Raw genomic sequence first — 20,165 nt, 5'->3', positions numbered from 1 at the left:
TGAAATAATTTCATACTCATTCTCTATGAGAATTTATATAGAGCTTGAAACAGCAGAGACTTCAGGAAAAAAGGAAAAGTCTAAAAAAGTTTGAATTAATTCTGTGCACAGCTTCAGTGCAAGACAAAAAAAATTACAGTTTTTAAACTGTTAGTAGTAAATGCACTGGATCTCAAGAACCTCTCTCTGAAGTGGAAGAATTTTTCATCTTTATTCCATATATATGTGTATTTCAGTGTTATAGAAACTGAGGTGAAATAACTCCTGGGGTGTGTTTTCCTTGCAATACTCTTCAGAAGGTTTAGAAGTGTGGTGTCCCCAGCAAAGAGCACACACCTAGAGGAAAGAAAAATGCCACTGATGCACTGAGTGTGTGTGACTCAGCTGCAGACTCCTGACACTCAAGAAATTCAAAGGCAGAGGAAGATGAAGGGTAGGTAACGATTTCTCTCTCCACAGTCAGCTCCTGATCTTTATCTACACCAGGGGTAAATAATTTTGGCCTTACAGATGTATTCTTTTGTCTTGTATGGATGAGAAGTTCATCTGAAAGGAGAGTTTAGGCAGCTTCATCAGAGGGACACGTGCTTCACTGAAGGTTGGACAGGTACCAGCCCCTTCTCAGATACTTATTCCTCTGAAACAAACTTTGTTCCAATAACCTGGCTGCTTCCTCTTTGAGCAGAAGCAGACCTGGCTGCTACATAGATGCATCTTTCATTTCCTCCCTTTCAGCAGCTGTTTATGACTCACCATTAGCAATTTTTATTATAAAAGCCTCCAGTTATCATTTTTGTATTCTACCATTATTGCTTATTACTACACACCTAAATCTAATTACTATGAGGTAATTAGTGCTTTTGAATTATGACAGTCCCCTATCTTTGATTTAAGCTAGTAAAATCAATGGTTCTGTCTCTAAAGAAGCCACCACCATAAAATATTGATCAAATAATTTTACACAGTGTTGGAAGCAGTATAAAATGGATATTTAAGACCAGCAATTAGCAGGAGGCTTTGCAAACACGATGACATTTAAATCAGTAGTGGATGTCCGAAATGCCAGAGAGAGAAGAGTTATCTCCAGAATGAAAGGGTTCTTACAGCTTAATGAGTGTTAAAGATTTTCACTGCTCTCAACCTGGTCCTTGAATATCAATTCCAAAATAATATTTGTTGCAAGGTGCCTTAGGTGGTCAAATTATTGTGATGCTGAGGAAGGACCTTTCATTTCCTGTCCTTCCTGCCCTACTTGCACACCCCAACGGTGCAGTGAGAGGGCTTTACCCAAAGGAAAACCATCCCAAGTGCCCTTGCCTTCGTGGAGCTGCTTTGTCAGATTCTGCAACACAGTTTGTGGAGTGGCCTCATAGCTTTTAGTCTGTGTCTCTTCACATTCACCTTGAAGGTTCTAAATTTACAGCCTTGGAAATAACATGGTACATAATCACTTACACACCCCAAGGTATTAACTAATATGATGGCTATCTTAAATACCCATGCTACAGGCTAACATTGATGATTAAGAACATGAATAGAAATCGTATGTTCCCAGAATTTTTTTTTCCCTAAGCATTTTTTACAGTAAGATACAAACTTCTCTTAAAAATATAAATGTGTGCAAATTACATTGTATGTGCTTAAAATCCTCTCATCTTTGTCTCTTGTTTGGGACAGTAAAAAAATGAAACAGACTACAATTTGCAGTGGAATCGATGCCAACATTGGAGAATCAAGATGATTCTAGATTTCAGTTTTTTTTTTCTAGTAGAAGACAGACATTTAGAAGAAAAAAAAAATAGATTTTAGTTGGTATACCACTTTCTGTTAAAATTAATTTCAGGTATCTCTACACATGATTTTTATATAACTATGTAGTTAGCCTTCAACATAACAACCCCTACCCTGGTTCTATTACTCCCTATTACTGCATTAGTTAGGATAAAGCCCCTTATTGTATTTGAATAGACTATTCTGCAAATAGCAGAGTTGAAACTGCTGATCATAATACTTTACATTTTTACAGAAGACTTCTGTAAATAAAGACACAGCAGTATAACATGTGACCAAACACTCAGACAATCTAATTATTTAAATGTACATCACATTTTTAAGACTACTGACCAGAATGCAAATTGTCAGTTTTAACTACTGGCTTTGACTGATTTCTCTCTCTCTGCTGTCATGGAAACCTACATTAAAGGCAAAGAAACAATGGAACCTAATTAATATCTCATCATTCTTCTGTACAGAAAATGTTTTGGACAATACTTGGTAACATTATGGCAGCACATACATGATTTTCAAATACATAGTTAAAGGATTTCTGCCAAAAAAAAAAAAAAAAAAAAAAAAAAAAAAAAAAAAAAAAAAAAGTTTTGCTATAAAAATATTTTAAAAGAGAAATAAGTCAGAAGTACATGATAGATGAGGGAGAGTCTCTCCCAACACTCTTCCCCCAGATAAATTTTGAGGGTTAAATAAATGTTCTTGCATTTAGACTCTGCAACCTGACAGTTTCTCTGCAAGATGAAGGATCACCTTGGGTTGGAGGCAAGAGCCTGTCAGGTTGCCATGAGAGGTGTCAGGGTGTGGGTGCTGGCAGAGGGAGCAGCATCGAGATGGTGGCAAGAGGGTGTTAAAGCAATAACTGAGAAAGAAGGCTCTCACTTCATTAAACTCTGAAACCTGACAGGTTTCATTCTTCTGTGTGCTGTGATACCTCTGTGCTTTACTTCCAGATCTGATTTTGTTCCCTAAAGACTCTGTGTCCAAAGTGGTACAAAGCACCACATCTTGCTGTTCTAGTCTTGTCCTTAGAAGAAGGATCTGCAAACATGGTGGTACACTTGATGCTTTTATACCTGCTGCAGTTTCATGATACAAATTCAGTATTCACAGGGAATATGGCAGAGAAGAGAATGGGTGGAAGTCCTGTAAGCTTAACTGGAACTTTTTCTTTCTTACATAATCAAATTCTGCAAGTAGGTTAGACAGGACATTAAGAGTAATACATTTTCCCCAGGTGAAACAATGGATAGTTATAGGAGTTTTTCTTTACCACAGATCTAGGCTGCAACAAAACCCACCATGTCTCAGGGAAGGACACCATAATTTAATTTAATTATAACTTTATCTCCTCTACTTCTGGGAGTTATGAATAAAACAAAGACTCTTCCCAATGTTAAACTGAATCTCTTCACACACAACTGATTAAGGGAAAAAATTGTTTGAGCATATTGATTTCTGCTGATGTGCACCAAACTGTCTGTCCATGGCAGTGACAGGAGCTGGTTCCAGCTGCCTCAGCCAGGACTCCTTCCCCTTCTGTGCTCAGCCTCACTGTGTCTGACAGCCCCATTGCCCCAAAGCCACTACAGCACCCCTAGCTTCTTGTGTTCTGGAGCTTATAAAATAGTCATGCTTGCAGGGCATTGTTCAGCCAGGATTTCCTGCTTAAACAGAAGTTGGACAACAGTCTGGAGGGTCTTCTTTATCTCATGCCCCTGGGAAAGAGCACAGAAATACCAGGAGAGCACAAGAGCCTCAGTAACATAAAAAGTTTTCGGTTGTCTTCCAAGTAAGAGAGATAAAAGGAAAAAAAAGTGTGAAATGAAACGGTTCATTGGAACAGATACAGAAAAATGAATATGAGATGTCATTAAAGCAGGCTATACTTGTCAAAGGATGTGATAATAATAATTAAAGATGAATTTAATCTGAATTGGGTCACTAGTTATGCAGATACTGTGCACATGGCATCAGTTGTACTAAATAGACAGCTAAAGAAGGAACCACAGGCAACTCTATATTTATTGATGGGGCATCCTGAAGCTGGCCTATCAAACCCTATGGAAAAGGTTGTAAGATTTTCTTGAATTACCTACAGAAAGGAAAATAGAAGAGAGGTATTGAAAAATATATGCTTCCTCCAGCCACAAAGGAAACCCAGGAGATAAATCTGAGCAAGCATTTCTCTGTATGTCACAAGTGAGTGACAGACCTTGCTGAGCAGGAAAAAGCCAATCATGATTGATTAGGACAATCATGTGTGGAGTTTTCTAAGAGCTCAAAGGAAACTTAAATACAAGCTTGCTGAAAAAGCAGTGCTAGCAGAAAAGTTCAAACTCTTCTTCAGCACTGAACTTTGACAAAGAGTCATAAGGGTATTATTTTTTCCCCTGTTGGTCTAAATGAATCCTGTTGTGCTGTTTGCCTGCCTCAGGCTGCTGAAGTGCACAATGGTCAAAGGGATTTTTTCATGTTGTGTGGAAGAAGAGCTGTTCATTTATTGATAGCACACATGCACAAGGCAGTCACCTCAGAATTGGCCCCAAAGACAGCCTGTGCTCTGTAATTCCAGATACTCACTGTGATATTTTCACTGTGTCACTGCCTTATCAATCTTCTTTTATCTTTGCATGCTAATTGCTAGTGTCAATTTTTCATTGCAACTAAAATTCCACTTCCCACTTGAACAAATGCTAGGAAACATTATGCTTCGTTAGTACAATTCTGTAATGTAGTGATCCCAAATATGGATCACAATCAGAGTTTTGTCATTATTTCATAGGAACTTTGTTGTGCACTATATTCCAGGAACTTTTAGAGGAGGGATAGGACCTCTGCAGGTAGCTTGGCTCAAACCATTCTTTGCTAAAGATTGCAGAAATGCCAGCAACTCCACCATGGCTGAAGGTGAATGGAAGGTGTTGCTGCATCAAACCAGCAAAAATATGCAGGTGCTCACCACATGAACCTGGATCATGCAGCAGAGCTGGTACAAGAAATGGAAATTGTTTTACCTGTCAGCTCCTCAGAGCTGGTAGTACTGACTGGAAAGAAGCCAAGCTTATCCTTCCACTATCTTCCAATGCAGAACTGTACTGTCAAGACTACAGATGCCACCATTTACTAAGTGATGAGCAATTATAAAAAGGATAATGCTTGAGTCCAACATAACATATTTTATTCCCTTAGACATTAATATCATTACTTGTAAATTATATCTCTACACTTTTTATGCCTTATTGTCCTATGTTACAATGTAAAGATATACCCAAAAGTGTGTGTTCTTTCACCATCTGCTGAAACCAGGTGGGGCAGTGATTCTTATCTCTGTGGTAGATATCCTCTGCTAATGGGCCAGCTGTTAAAAACCAGGTGGGGCAATGCTCTCTATCTTTCCCACAACCCACCTTTCCTCCAGGAACACATCTTCTGTTAATGGGCCATTGAGTCCCAGTGCATGACTGATAAAATTACATCACCCCACTGGGAGATGCTCCACTCAGGGGCAGGAGCTAAGGCTTTCCTACCTAGATAAAAACTGAGGTTTGGAATACCAAAGCTGCCCTAACCCACTGGTTTCCAGAGCACAAGAGCTACCAGGATCACAGCTTCAAGAAGACACTTCATCTGGACTCTCTTTTTTCCTATTAAGTTGTATTTCTGACTTGGAGTCTCTCACTGGTTTTGCTTTCAAAACCATTGCACTTATGAATCTTAACTCCTAAAAGTCCTTTTTAAATGACTATCACTCCTTTTTATCATATCATTTGATCATTTATCAATTATTATTTTTTTTCTATGAAGGAATATCTAGATTTTAAATATTTTCTTCCAGTAAATGACATTTTCCTCAAGAGAGAATTTCAAGTGCTCTAGTTCAAGATGAACAAAATATTTGGTAATTTTTAAAAAAGGTTTCAAAGTTTTTCACTTCCACAGAAAGAACAACTTGCACAAAAGTCTATAATTCATCTCTTTCATTGGAGAGACAGGAAGCAACACCTGATTTTCTCTTCTGCTTTATTTTCAAATATCAGTAAAGGAAGTCCAGACCTTGAAGAATCTGATTTGTGCACTGATATAGGTTATACTTTCTAATTAGGTTAGATTTAGTACCCACTGAAGGAGAATAATGCCTTCTCCTTTCAGCCCACAGTTCACATTCTCACCAGGCTCATTACCATTTTTGTTGCTCCTGTTTTTTTTTCTCATCCTTCTCCCAGCCCATCTCTTGGTGAGGCTGTGAAAGCTGTGGTCAAGAAAAAGAATTATTTCTGTTAGGTCTATTTCACTTACTCATTTTTCAACAAGGTTCAATGCCACCACCTCAGCTTTTGCAAGAAAGAATCTGCTCCATGCACCCTGGGTAAATTCTGGTTTAGGTAGTCAGAGAGAATTTGATGGGCAGAAGTAATTTTCCATTTTGCAGAGGAATTTAAATAATTATCTTCATAGCCCATGACCTTTCTTTCTTCCAGATGTTAATTTGTAAAATGTACCTCATCACAGAACAGGAACCTTAAATCCTCCCTTATGTGTCATGTACTTATGAAACATGAGAGTGACCCTCTTCTTATTAGAACTTTACACTGCACAACTGTCATTAATCTTGAAACAGGATACCATTAATAATTTTCTGGAGTCTTAGTATCAGGTTCTCACTGCACTTTACAAGTACAATAAATATAATTTTCGTTCAATGAAATGGAATTAAAAGCACACTTATGCTGTAAAAATCTGTAGTTGACTCTTAAATTAATAAAAGCTTTGATAAATTTTAATGAGTTAAGGCAAAGATTCTCCTAGGCAGGCAAAATTAATGCATTACAGAACTTCCTGCTTTGGTTTAATTGCACTATTTTCATTTTAAATTCACTCTGATATAATTCCAGCAATGGACATTTTAAACTACACTCAGGATTTGTATTATTATTAATTATTTAATAATTTATTTATATCTCTTATACCCTTATATGCAGGCTTTTGGCTTCTGGTCTGTCCTTTTGAACAGCTGGCAAAAAACGTCCCCAACTTTCAATACTTGACAACTTGAAAAATATACTTGACATTCTTCAGAAACAAAAAGGAAATATTACTGGGAGAGCCAACATATCACCTGAAGCACATAGATATTCAATTACCACTATTTTGATATCTCTTGCTAGTTTCATGGGTTTTTAGTATCACTCCTCTGACTTTTACTTCATCCTGTAATAAATTAAAAGGAATTCACCTATGTGTTTTGTTGGTTTGAACAAAAAAGCATCATCACTGAAACCACAAATTTATTCAAAAGCAAACCAGAAGTTTCTATAGCCATATATGAATACTATACTAATAGTCTCCAGGAACAACTGTAATATTTTTGGACTAGTTGTGTAGGATCTGTTTGGTACCAAAGTTTTATAGTGGACTTGTTAAGGATTTACTTTTATTCTGTAACTATCACCTTCTTCACATTCTCACCTTGGATGGTTTTGCAGGTGCATCCAAGACAGTTTTGACCCCTGATGGCTATTCCACTGTGGCTGGGCTTTATTAACACAATGCTGAGCAGCATCCTGTATAATCTGCATTTAACAGAGCCTTTACTACAGGCTAACTTGAATTTCCACAGCATAGGTAAGAGTTGATCCTGACTGAAGACAGTAGATTTACATGATGTACTCATTACTCTCTCAAAAGAACCACTTTACCTACAGGACCTTGGTTATCAGTCTAATTGCACACTCTAGCTATTGTGTTTGGCATTCATAATATTTAAAGCAGAAAATGGAATAAAATAAAGAAAAAGAAAATAAGCTCTGCTGTCAAAAGTGGCAATTGAGGAGTCTGAGCAATATCTAAGTGCTTTTCTTCTTTCCTTCACATTGCATTAGGTTGAGAGCACCAAAACCGTGCTGTCATGCTCTCTTGAGAATACCCCTGCCACAGCACTGGAGCTCTGCATCTGCCCCAAAGGAATAACACTCATTCCTGCTGTAAATGTGCACAGGATTTCTGCAGCTGTCTACACCACAAACCTGAGACGTGGCCAAGGCTCCCCCCAAGGTCCAGAGGCTCTGCTTTGGGTAGCAGCTACCCCTCTGTGAAGGATGAGCAAGGTAAGAATTGCAAATTCATAAGAGGAACATGGCTGGAAATTAAAACTTTTAAAACAGAAGGGATTATTCTTCCCAGCAGTTCGATATTTATCAATATTTATAGTAAGATTCCTCTTGCACTGAAAGCTTTCTGTGAGAGAAGTTTATTAGGGTCAGCAAATAAAAAGAGTTTCTCAGTAAGAATGACACAGAAGGCAGGTGCCTAAGAAGGGTCTCAGGATGTAGAGAGGCACACAGGAGATGAAATGTCTTGTACAGCAGTTTCTAATGTAAAAAAGATCAAAACTTAAGCTATGCCAAGGGCCAATTCCTGCTCTTAAGAGGAATGCATTAAGTTGAGCCCAAAGATATATATTTCAAGGTGACAGCGATTTCTCACAGGAAGCAATTAGTCACCAGAATAGAATTTATCCAGACAGTGTCTCAATACTTTCAATTGTTTTCTTGGGTTATTAAAATCAGCACAAAAATATAAGTAACTGTTGGATCATGCATTCATCAGCTGGTGATGATGTTACAGCTAACATTCATTTAGCACAAACACCCAGAGGTTACCAGCTGGCAGTTTTGAGTCCAATGTAATTTCCACAGCTAGAAATAATATCCTGAACATTTACAACTCAAGTCAAATCTATTCTGTACTCTTTTCTTCCAATTATCTTACCCTTCCTGCTGTCTCATCACCTTTCTCTGCCCTTTTTCCTCCATCATTATCTCCTCTAAGTCACTAGAGAACAGAAAATTTTTTCAGTCTTTTTCAATATCTTCACCTATTTCAGATTTACATTAATGCAGTGATGAATTGATCTAGCTATTTGAGAAAACTACTCACCCTTTGCCTCATCTATAGCAAAAAATAATTCACCCATCTAAGATCTGTGCAAGATGCTAAATATACCCTTCTCCCTTGATTTACAGTCCCTTCTTGGCTGGAAAAGAAATGTAGACACTTTGAGATATCTGGAATGGGCCAGGATTACATGGCCTGGCATTCATGATCTCAGCTAAATTCACAAAAGTAAGAAACACATGTTTCATCTATGAACAAGTCAGTGACTGCTGTCCAAATGGCACAGGAAACTCTGTTCCTGGCCAGCTCCCAAACCCAGGGGCAGGGTGTGCAGGCTGCCCACCTGCTGGGAACAGTCTGGCTGCCCCTGGGGCTCCTCTGGATGGTGCTCGTGCCCCAGCCCACGAGAAAGGCTGGAAGTGGACCTAGAAACATTTGCAGTATGAAATATTGGGTTTGAGAGCCCAGAAAGGACCCCTAGTTTTAGGTTACTGGTATAGACACAGCCAGTGAGGATGACACCAAAGCCTTGCTCCCCTTCAACCAGACTTGGAGCAGCTGGGTATAACCAGAGAGGAAAGATCATTAAGCACCTTCATTATTCTCCAGGAAAACAGAACGTGTCAGGATTTTTTCATGACCTTTTGGAATCCATCACGTGCTGTGAAGACAGACATCAGTAGAGCCCACCATTCCTTCATCAGGAGCTCTGACTGCTCTTGGGGCTGTCAGGCCAATTGCAAACACCCAGCCTGGATCCCAGCAGGAAACAGCACAACCACACTGCTCCCTTCCAAAACCACAATGCAATAATTCTGTTAGATCATGAACTTTACTCACAGCCTTTATTGTGGTGTCTGGTCAGAAGACCAGTCACACCACATGTTAGAAAAAAATTTGAATTCCCCCATAAAGACTTTTCATTCTATTCATTAGGTGTCCTGTATCAAGGCAAGTCAAGCAGCCACAAGCCCACAGCCACAAAACAAGTTCCCCTGAGACTGGCCTAAGCCACCTGCTCTGTTGCTTTGGTCTCTGACAGGTAATTGGTGTTCCTTGGTTGGTCGTTTTCATCTCATCTCCTCAAGAACACTTGGTCAGTGTTCTTGCTTCCCTCAGTTTGTAGATTTATGCAAATTTTGATACCAAATTTTGAGGTGCAAAGCTATGCTATGGGGCAGTTCAAGGTGACATTGCTCCCACAATATTCTAGAAAGAGCACTTTTCAGAGGGAAGTGTTAATTTCCAGTTATGTATGTACATTGTATGTGTGTACATTGAGCAACACATCCAACACCTGAGAATGAACAAATAATTTTTTGTCTCCAGAATCCTTTCTCCCCCCGCTTTTTTAACCTCCTCTTTCTTCTGAAGACATGCTGGGGTATTACATGAACTCAGAAATGTATGAACATTTTTGCTGCAATGTGTGTTCTTCAGTTTTCACAGGATTTGAAACTTAGTTTTACTGTAGTTGGCAACAGCAATGTACTTTTATGGGCCTGTCATACAATACATGCAGTTTCCATAGACTGATGAGTCAAAAGGAAAATACATCACAGTATATAGCCACTCTGAGAATGCAGCTAACACTTCTTTGTGGCTTGTTAAATGAATCACACATACTGTTTTGTCTATACGAGGAAAATGACCTATAAGCTGACAAAAGTAAATGGTTATCCTTCTCCCTCTGCTGCTTTAGAAAATGTTCTGGCAAGTTAAAAATTTTTAGGCAGACTATTAAAAATAAGATCACTTCAATGTTTCAAAACTCTTGAGAAATGGTCCAATTTTTTTTCCAGTTCCACATCAGCACTTTGATCCATTTTTTTGTTTTGTTTTGTTTTTGCAAAAATATTCTCTTTTGTGGTAAGCCATTTTGTTTTCAGAGCAGCCAGAGGATGCTTCAAGCATCTCTTCATGATCAAGGACAAGCCACATAATACCAAATCTACCTGCACTGGTACCTGGCAGGTAACCTGGCTCTTGGCCCAGTCCTAACACATGTTGTAAGAAACATATTTGAAACATGAACTCTTCCAGGAGCACCACTCATCTTGCTCATGGGACACCCAAATATCTGGGAAGGATGAACATGGATAGAGTGCTGAACATTGGACAGGAACAGTCTCATGGTGGGCCCAAGTTGGCAGCTGACATTTCTACAGCCCATTCATCTATGCTTGAAATACCCATGACAAAAAAAAGGTCTGATGAAAAACAGGACTGCATTTTATTTTAAGATGGAATCTCTATTATCAGAAATGCCTCTGTGATAAAAGTGACTTTAAGCATTTATTCAATTTCATTTCTAAAATGAAGGTTATAAATCAACCCCAAACCCTTCCTGAAAAACACTGTTATCCTCCAAGCTTTTATGAGCATTTACAGAAGAATGATTCCTTTCTGTGTCCGATATTATGAAAGACAGTTCATACTTCAAATAATGTGATTTATAGGTTGAGCTGGTGAACTTAAATTTAATAAAGCTCATAGAAGATGCATGAGCCTCAAAAAGCATTTTAATTGAGATCTTTCAGAGTTGAGATGCTACCCTTGTTTTATATGAGCTGCTCTGTGTTCTTGTGTAAGCTGTGGTTCCTGATAGATCCAGCAGAAATACCCACCACAGAACATTTGCCTTCTTTCCTTTTTTTTTTCTCTCCACAAGAATTTAAGTGATGATGGACTGTATACACACATCTCATTACTTTCTCCAGTTATCATGGAAAATTAAAGGACTTTCCAGTCTTCATGTTTGTTTCTTAAATTGCCAGCTTTTATTTTTGGTGAAGTCATTTCTCAAAGAAAATATACTTAGTTATTATTCCCTTTTGTTAAGAAGTTGCTAGGAGATTTACCACTATTTTAATTTTATTTAGAACTCCAGATCATAAACTTTTGAAAATCAGTTATTCTGGTCAGGGGCAGTACCACAAACTCATGAAAGAGGTATCATGATGGAATTTCCTCCAAATATACTTTTCAATATTGATTTAGGATTTGACATTTTGAATTGAAATATGTAGAATTCCACTTCAATTCATCCCAATTCAATTGATTCAATTCAATTCAATTCATCCCAATACAATAAAAAGAAAAAGAAGTTATTGTTACAGAAAATGATATTTTAGGAAAAATAAAAGTATTTTAATTACTGGATTTTAGTCACCAAAATCATACCTTAAACAGGATTTCTAAAGACTGATATGAACCCAAAGAAAGTGTGATAGAGCCTGGAAAGACAGACTAGGCCAAAAGAACTTTGGCATTTAAACAAGCTGAAGATGTCTTATTCCCCATACACCATGACATAGCTGTTCCTTGTTAGACCAATATTTCAGTTTCTGAAACAGTACAGGGTTGGTAGCTCCTGCTACAGTCTGTCTGTACATTTACAGTGCAATTAACAAAACAAACAGCAAAACCTAACTCCAAAAAATGAAACTAATCTAGCTGCAAGTACTATGGAAGAAATGCAGATTCAACTCTTTCCTTCCATTAGTGTGTCAGGAATTTACACATAGAAGGAAAACTCATGGATTCCTGCTAATCATCTTAAATAAGTTATAATTACAATGTTAATGTATGTGATGCAAATTATTATTACATCTAAACAGTAAATAGAAATACAATAAACAGAATGCTAGCTCACCAGCAACCAATGAAAATGTTATTTTAAGAAATCATTTCTGGGAACAACATATTTAAGGACTATTCCATTCATACTTGCAATGTTCCTTTCCCCATGGTAGAAATTAAAATGAAGTTTAAAATATTAAATAAATTAAATGTAATTAATATGTTTAAAAGCTTCAAGTGGCTTAGTATTAACAGAACAGATGTGACCATTATTCACAGATCATTTATGATTTTTGTGCTTTTCCCTTGTTGCAGTTCAATAACAAAAGTCATTATTTGAAAATAATGTGTAGAATATCTCGAAATTCAGCTGAAATTTGAGACAGAGAAGTCAGAGGTCTGGAAATGCTACTGCAGCCTGCAAGTGTAGACACTCCAGAAATATATTACAATTTTTTTAAAATTAATTTAAGATTGTTCAAGGCTAATTTTTTATAGAAACATATTATAAGCCTGATACAAGGAAAGAGTTATTCGGGGTAGACTGGGCTAATTTTGGGAAGGCTCAGGCTCAAGATTTCCCTTTGCAGGGTGAAATAAAAATTATCCAGCAGTTCAGTAGCTCACTCTGCAATCAGGACTTTGAATCACCAGACATTTGAATGTGCAATGTTTGAGGTGAACACTTCAGGTGAAAATAATAAGGGTCAATGATATTTTTTTTTGGGAAAATTTCTACAGTACTAATTGTGCTATTCTGAGCCCCTGAATGCCAGTAGAGCCTCATACAGAATCACAGAACACCCTGAGTTGGGAGGGACCCTGCAGGATCACTGAGTTTAACTCCTGACCCTGCACAGGACATCCCCAAGAGTCACACTGTGTGCCTGAGAGCATTGTCCAAATGCTGCTTGAGCTCTGTCAGGCTGGTGCTGTGACCCTTCCCTGGGGAGCTGTGCCAGTGCTCAGCCACCCTCTGGATGAAAAACTTTCCCTGATACCCAACCTAAACCTCCCCTGACACAGCTTCAGGCCATTCCCTGAGTCCTGTCACTGGCCAGGAGAGTGAAGAGATCAGTACTTGCAGACAGATTGGTCAACTATACTCATTTCTAGAGACTTCAAATATAAAACATTGTTAGTGCACTGACCTGTCTTGAATAGGGTCCTGTTTGCCTGAAATGTTTTGTAACTCTAGAGTACTACATTTCTCTTCCATTTTCTGCATTTCTCATACACACATATAGTATAATATTTAAGTCTTAGTATCCTATGATGGTATCTTACAAGTGTAGGAAGGATAAAAGGCATCATAATGCCTAATGCTTTTTAAGGTATTGCTTATTTCAAGTTTAATCTTTGGCATGAAAAAAGAAAACAAGAAAGAATATTTATCATCTGATTATAACTCAGTAATGGGGATCTAGCATTCTTTCTGTTTCACAATAAATATTTGATCTTCAGTCTTTCAGCACTGTTATGTTTATCTCTCAGATCACATTAACCCATGACTGTTTCTGTACAGTGTCTAGTAACACAATGGAAACTTCCACACCTCCTGATAAAGGAAAAAAGTTAGTGGGATTTCAAAAAAGGTAGACAAATACCACCGGCTCCTAAGCACAGATATACCATATCTTTGGTATAGAAATCTCAAGACTATAGCTTGCTGGATTCTTGGAAAATATACAGGGAAAGTTTTATATTACAGTCCAGTGATGTTTTTTTTTTAAGCCTTCAATGGGATATTAGATTAGCTCAGAACACTCATATCAAGTGAAGAGCACTTATGTATGTATATAATTAGGTCCTTTTGGACCTAATTTGGAATCAGTTTTGGGTTCAAATACTTTCTATTATAACAGAGTGTAATTATACTAAAGCTGTGTTCACTCAAGACAGAACACAATTTGGCTTTTAATTTGTGAAAGGTGCTAGCCTGGCACCAGGAGTGAGCTAGGAATGGGCAGAACACTGTAGGTTAGGCAGTGACCTCAAGTAAGACAGCTAAAATTCACAAAATACAACATCAATGTGCATTGTAACCATCTGCAGCCAATCCAGCTGTTCACAGACTGCATAATTTTATATTGTAATGGTTTACACCCCCTCTACTTTTTTAGCTTTTGAATGATACAGGTCATTCGATAAGGAGGAGAACTCTGCATCCAATTTCTATTATCAGTACAAAAGCCAGAAAGTACTATCACACTACATTAAATCCCAGCAAATATTTGAAGCTGGTGGTGTAATTGAAGCTAGTCATTGCTTGACCAGCATTTTCTCACACTCATGTGTGACCAAAAGATTCAGAGGCTGGCATGGAGAAGATAAGGGAAATTCCAGGTGACAAAAAGGCACTTTTCTGTTGTCCTGTGACAGTAATTTTTAGAAAGTAATTGAGTATTGAATCTTCTCTGAATCAACTGAAAAAATTTAAAAAATTAAAAAAATTAATAGTTGGTTTTGATATTCCACAGCTTTATGAGAAATGTTTAGTTCAGGTATTGTCAAAAATAAATGGGATCAGACACATTTCCACACACTGTTGTAAAAATTTGGAGAGAAACCAAACCAGAAATGAACAGATGAATATGATATTTAAATATTTCAATCAAAAAAGACACCTTAAAAATAAACAAAAATTAAATTAATGAAAAATAAAACTCATTGTGAAACCTTTAAACTTTAACAAAGGAGGTTGCCAAAAATCTGTTCTTTATCCTTCCAGCTTTCCATACTCTGAACTGATTCAGCAACAAGAAGAAAATGAGAGATCCATGAAAGCATTTTAAAGATTTTCTTACCACAGATTGACTAAGAAGGGATGTTCCAGGCCTTGCATTATCTGCAGCTCCCGGAAAACATTGCGAACTTCATCTCTCTCAATGCACTTCTGTTTATTCATATACTTCATGGCATACATTTTCTTGGTGTCTCTCTTCTGTACAATGCACACCTAATTGGCAGCAAAGTAAAAGAAAAATTTTGGCACCTTGAGAAAGTGAATACAACTGTGACTTTGGATGAAAGGAGTCTTTAATGATGTTTCAATAATTGAGATCTGGGTATTACAACTGAGTAACACCTTCAGTAAGTTCACAACTCTGCAGGATTCTTTGCAATAGATTGTGATCAAAAATTAACAAAAAAGCAACCAACCCTGCATAAGAAGAAATGGGGATCCAGGAAAATATAACTTTCAAAAGTTGCATGGTAAAGCTGAGAGGAATATGCTGCAATGGCTGAAATCACAGGCTATTTAATTAGCCAGAGAAATTACTGCCTCCTGCCTAGGAAAATGCACAGTCATTGTCCTCATTCCCACAAGTCAATACTCACATCTTGATTACTGCATCATAAACCTTGCCTGTGCTCCCAAGGCCCAATATTTCATCTAAATATCAGAATTATGCTGCCTTAATTATTGTTGCAAAGAAAAAGTATTTTATTTTCATGTAGATATTCATCATAATATTTCTGAATTCACAAGAGACCATTACAATGATTTAGTCTCTGGCAGTAAAATTCTATGCTTTTATGTTTTTGTTTTTGTTTTTTTTTTTCTTTTTGACAGAAGTCAAATAGTGCAAATGCATGAAGAAAATCTTAGTCAAGAGAAATCTCATGGTAAGTCTGGATTGTCTTCTGCCATGGTATTTTACCTTGAGAATGTGGCTGGAGAATGTCACAAGCACCACAACCAAGCATCAGGTTAAGTAGGATTTTGGCAACAGAGAAATACACAATTGTTCTGAATGCACTGCAAACATCTGGTTTAGGTATCCCAGGTCTGTAGAGTCTAAGCTCAAAGGTATTCTTGATTCACTTGATGTGGGCATTGCTTTTTTAATTTGTATATTTAAATAGGTACACACACATGAACACATTCATGCTCCCATATTATACACACAAAAAACTATACTATACACTCATAAATTCATGGTAAGAGAGCAGATTACAACATGGTGACAACCAAGGAGAAATTCTTTGTGTCTGAGTTTAAGGAACTCAGCTCCCAATATTTAGGAACAATCAGGAGTAACTAAGACAGCTTCTCACAGCTGAAACTTGGAGAACAGAGCCAGTAAAGCCAAACCATATTTATTTCTCTGAAACTCTATTTTTGTAAAATGTATCCTTGATCACAAATTTACTCCAAATAGAGGAGTTCATAGATACCTTTAACCTGTAATAGTAAGGCATGATTAAGCAGAGTTTCTAATTACCTTTCCTAATATCAGGAGATGTTCTGCTCTTAAGGAAAACATGGATAGCAACATTTTGTTTTGAGCCCATCAATGTTGCACAATGGTGAGTACTGAAGTGAAGACATTATGAAAAATCTGAATATTGTTGAAGCCCCTAAGATAACCAAAGGTTCACATTTACATGGAAAGAACCCTGGCTGTGGAGCAATGAGGAATTGTGTTTGACCTTTTAGAGGAAGAAAAAGTAGCAAGTGGGATAGAGTGGGAAACTGAGTGTGAAAAGAAGGAATGGAAATAAATTGTTCAAGCTCCCACAAGTCCTTCAAAAGCATAAGCAGAATTTGCAGGAACAAATTCTGACATCCTGTCTTAGAATATGTGGAGGCTCCAATTTAGCTAGTCACATTATGAAGTACAACATTTGGGGATTTTATCTCAGAAATGAAGTCCAGAAATTCAGTCATGTACTTTAGTTTGCATCAGAATTTTCAAGTACAACTTGCCCACAAGTCTAGGTGTTTGCAGAAGTCTCCTAGTCCATCACATTCAAAGTCTCCCTATGGAAGAGTTGAGAGTCTGCTGAGAGAATGGGGTTTTACTCAGCTGAGAATTACAGGTTTGTCCAATGTGGCAAACCAAGATCAAATGCAGCACCAAAATATGAAATGTAAACCAGTTTTGAAGCACTGCTGGGACTCCAGAAGGCACTCAGCTCTCTCACCTGGCAGTGAAAACAAGGGTGCTCAGCACAGCTGAAACAGACCTTCTGTTGTTGGTAGAAGCTCTCCCAACACACAGCTTCAAAGCAGAATTATAGTAAACATTTTCTAGCATGTGAACCTACGCAAATCCTTTCACATGGTTACAAAATCAATAGGATTTTAATGATATAATGAATTACTTGCTACTTAAAAATCAGGAAACACGACCTGCATCCATGTTGATGTTGTTGTGAAAAATGCCTGACATTGCTATGACAGCACTGGATCACAGTGGAGATCCTCCCTGGCACTTCTACCTGCTGGCTGTCAGCTCTTCTGAGCACTGAGGAAGGACATCAATGGATTGAAACTTTCCCCTAAAGCAAGCAAGGAAAGAAAAGCCCTTGAGCACTTCTCACATGTGCAGTCTTAATGGGAAATGTTTAAGTTGGGGTGGGGGGGGTGTTTGTTTCAAAGGAGCAATTTTAAAATAGGGATAAACAGGTGCTCTGGCACCTCAACAAAAAATTCTGTGATGACTCATTATGATGAAAGTCTGTGCAGAATTGCCTTATTTACATGTATCAGTATGGAAACCTGTCACACTCACACTCTTTCCATTTTTCTGTGAATATCATTTACCAAAGGCCAGACAGTGTGATGATTCAGAGCAAATATGTGTCCTGAGCTCAACTACCCAGCTTCATAGTCAGCAGAGAGGGACAGCAGCCATCTCCACACAAGGTATGGATCTGAAGAGGTACAGGGGATTATTCCTGTACCAGGAATGTTTTCCCTCTAATGTCCCCTAAAGAGACTGTAGATTACCAGTTTGGATATAGGCATCTGTGTTGAACAAATTTAAAGGTAGGCATTATGTACCCCACTAATTTTCTCTGGAATGGTTCTATTATAGTGCTATTTTTAAAAATCTCTTGTGAAAATATTCCCTTTCTAAAGAGGTTTTTTCCCATATCTTAGTTGTTTTCACAGGGTGATGTCTTTTGTCATTTCTGGTAGAAGGTAACAGTGAGCTGCCTTAAAACCTATCAGGTTAGGAGAAATTTGACCAGAGAGTGACTTGAAGCCACTTTCCCTCAGAATCTGGGGAAGGAAGCCAATAGATCATGGCTGTAGGGCTAAGCTCCATTTTTCAAGAGCAACATGTGCTGTGGCCCACTTCTAAACCACCTTCCTGGATTTCCTCTGATTTCACATGCAAAAAACACAGAAGCTTGCTGAAGGAAGCTGCATAATGCTATGTTGGCTGAGCAAACATGGACAGCTTCAACAAAATTCTTCCCAGAGAAAAGATGGTGATGGCTGAAATATCAGACTTGCTGCAAAACAGAGATTTCTCCTGTTTCTCACTAGAAGAGACTTAGAGCTGCTGTGGACACGGTCTGGAAAGAACAAGGTGCACTCAAGTCCCAGTTTTGGTCTGAATTTAGCACAGGAGTACTTAGACCTCAGACTGCCACTAGATGTGATTTCACAACAGGTGATAAGAGAGGAGAGATGCAAACCCACAGCCAGAGAAACCTCTGCACAAGGGCACTGCAGGTGGAGAGCTGAAGCTGGGCTGGGTGCACACTCCTGTGCTCCTGTGGGATATTTGCATCTCCCATCAGCAGGTGAGAAGGGGCAGCTGTGGCTGCCACGAGCACTCCCAGCCCTGCAGAGGGGCTGTGGCACTGCATAGCAGGAGCACCCACCCAACACAGGGCACTGCAAGGCAGAAATCACATACACTCCAGATGGGAGCTGATGAACCTGCTGTTGAGCAGCATCTGCCTGAAATACTGCTCCTTGTCTGTCCTGCCCATTACTCTGAAAAATGAGTTCACATAGTCTTAGCCTACAAGCAGAGCTGGAAAGATTTACACAAAGAGGCTGGAGAATGGATATCAGAAGTTTGTCTTTAGGCTGCCAGGGGATTTCCTTTAAATAGGGAGATTCATTCCCAGATTCCCCTGAGCAATGCACAACATCTGGAGCAGCTGAAGCATCTGCTTAGTACCCTCTCATATTAACTCAAGCTAAAAACCAGATTGTTACACTGTCAAACAGTATTAATATTCTGCAGTTGTGTGTTATGTTGCTTTTAGGATAGAAGCATATTTTTTTCTAAAATATTTTATATTATTTACTAAAGTACCCTCAATCAGTGCAGACATGATTTTGGGCTCCCATCTGGTTTTACACCACTGTAATTTCAATTACTTCATCACAGGAAGTCACTGCTTTATACAACCAAATTAATCAGAACTAAGCCTTGTATTTCAGCATCTTAGACAAACAGGAAAGAGTTTGTACATTGAAATTATAATTTGAATTTAATTTAAGGAGGTCAGATTGTTTAATATAACTACTCCCACAAACAGAGAAGTCAGAGAAAATTGGTACTATAATATCTCTGAGAACTAGTTGTTACACCTGAATACAAATTATTTTGCAGGGGTAACCCTGCAATTACATGGTTATTGTTGCAGTAAAGGACAATGACAATTCGACAATTCTTGTATTTCAATCCTCATTGGTTTTGTACTTATTGGATGATCTTCAAATATATAATTTTTTGCAATATTTTATTTGAGAAGAGTGATAGCTCTACATACAACAACATGAGGAAAAAATAGCCAGATTAAGCAGGAGACAGCACTTCTAATGTATTGCAAGTCTCTGTCTTTACTGTCTCTGCCCTCACAAAGGACCTCTCACCCTTTCACATCATACAGGAAAATAAAAATAGCCTATGTGCTTTAGGAAGGCTTGTTGGTTGATTTTGATCCACTCTTCTCCACAGCATTCAGGTGGATGTTTCTATATTATTTCTAGAAATATCTGATTTTCTTACAGGTTTATTAAGAGTGTGATTCTTGTGAACACACTTTGGGGAATCTGTATTGGTAAAAATGGAATTGCTCAGAGAACATGTTTAGAGGATGAGTTTCCTCTAAACTTAAATCCTTTTTTTGCAGTTGTC

The 20,165-nt window shown here is 38.0% G+C and overlaps 1 protein-coding gene across 1 annotated transcript in view; it reads right to left on the bottom strand.

Moving 5' to 3' along the window:
- The window catches only part of STK32B (serine/threonine kinase 32B), a 145,724-nt gene that overhangs the window by 94,762 nt on the left and 30,797 nt on the right, over positions 1-20,165 (bottom strand). The window contains exon 3 of the mRNA XM_056489793.1: positions 15,075-15,226. Coding sequence (XP_056345768.1) covers positions 15,075-15,226 — 152 coding nt within the window. The remainder of the gene's footprint in view (positions 1-15,074; positions 15,227-20,165) is intronic.

Source organism: Oenanthe melanoleuca, chromosome 4, assembly GCF_029582105.1.
Source record: "Oenanthe melanoleuca isolate GR-GAL-2019-014 chromosome 4, OMel1.0, whole genome shotgun sequence".
Taxonomy (NCBI): domain Eukaryota; kingdom Metazoa; phylum Chordata; class Aves; order Passeriformes; family Muscicapidae; genus Oenanthe; species Oenanthe melanoleuca.
The sequence above is the reverse complement of the archived record's forward strand: the minus strand, read 5'-3'. Positions and strand labels throughout refer to the sequence as shown.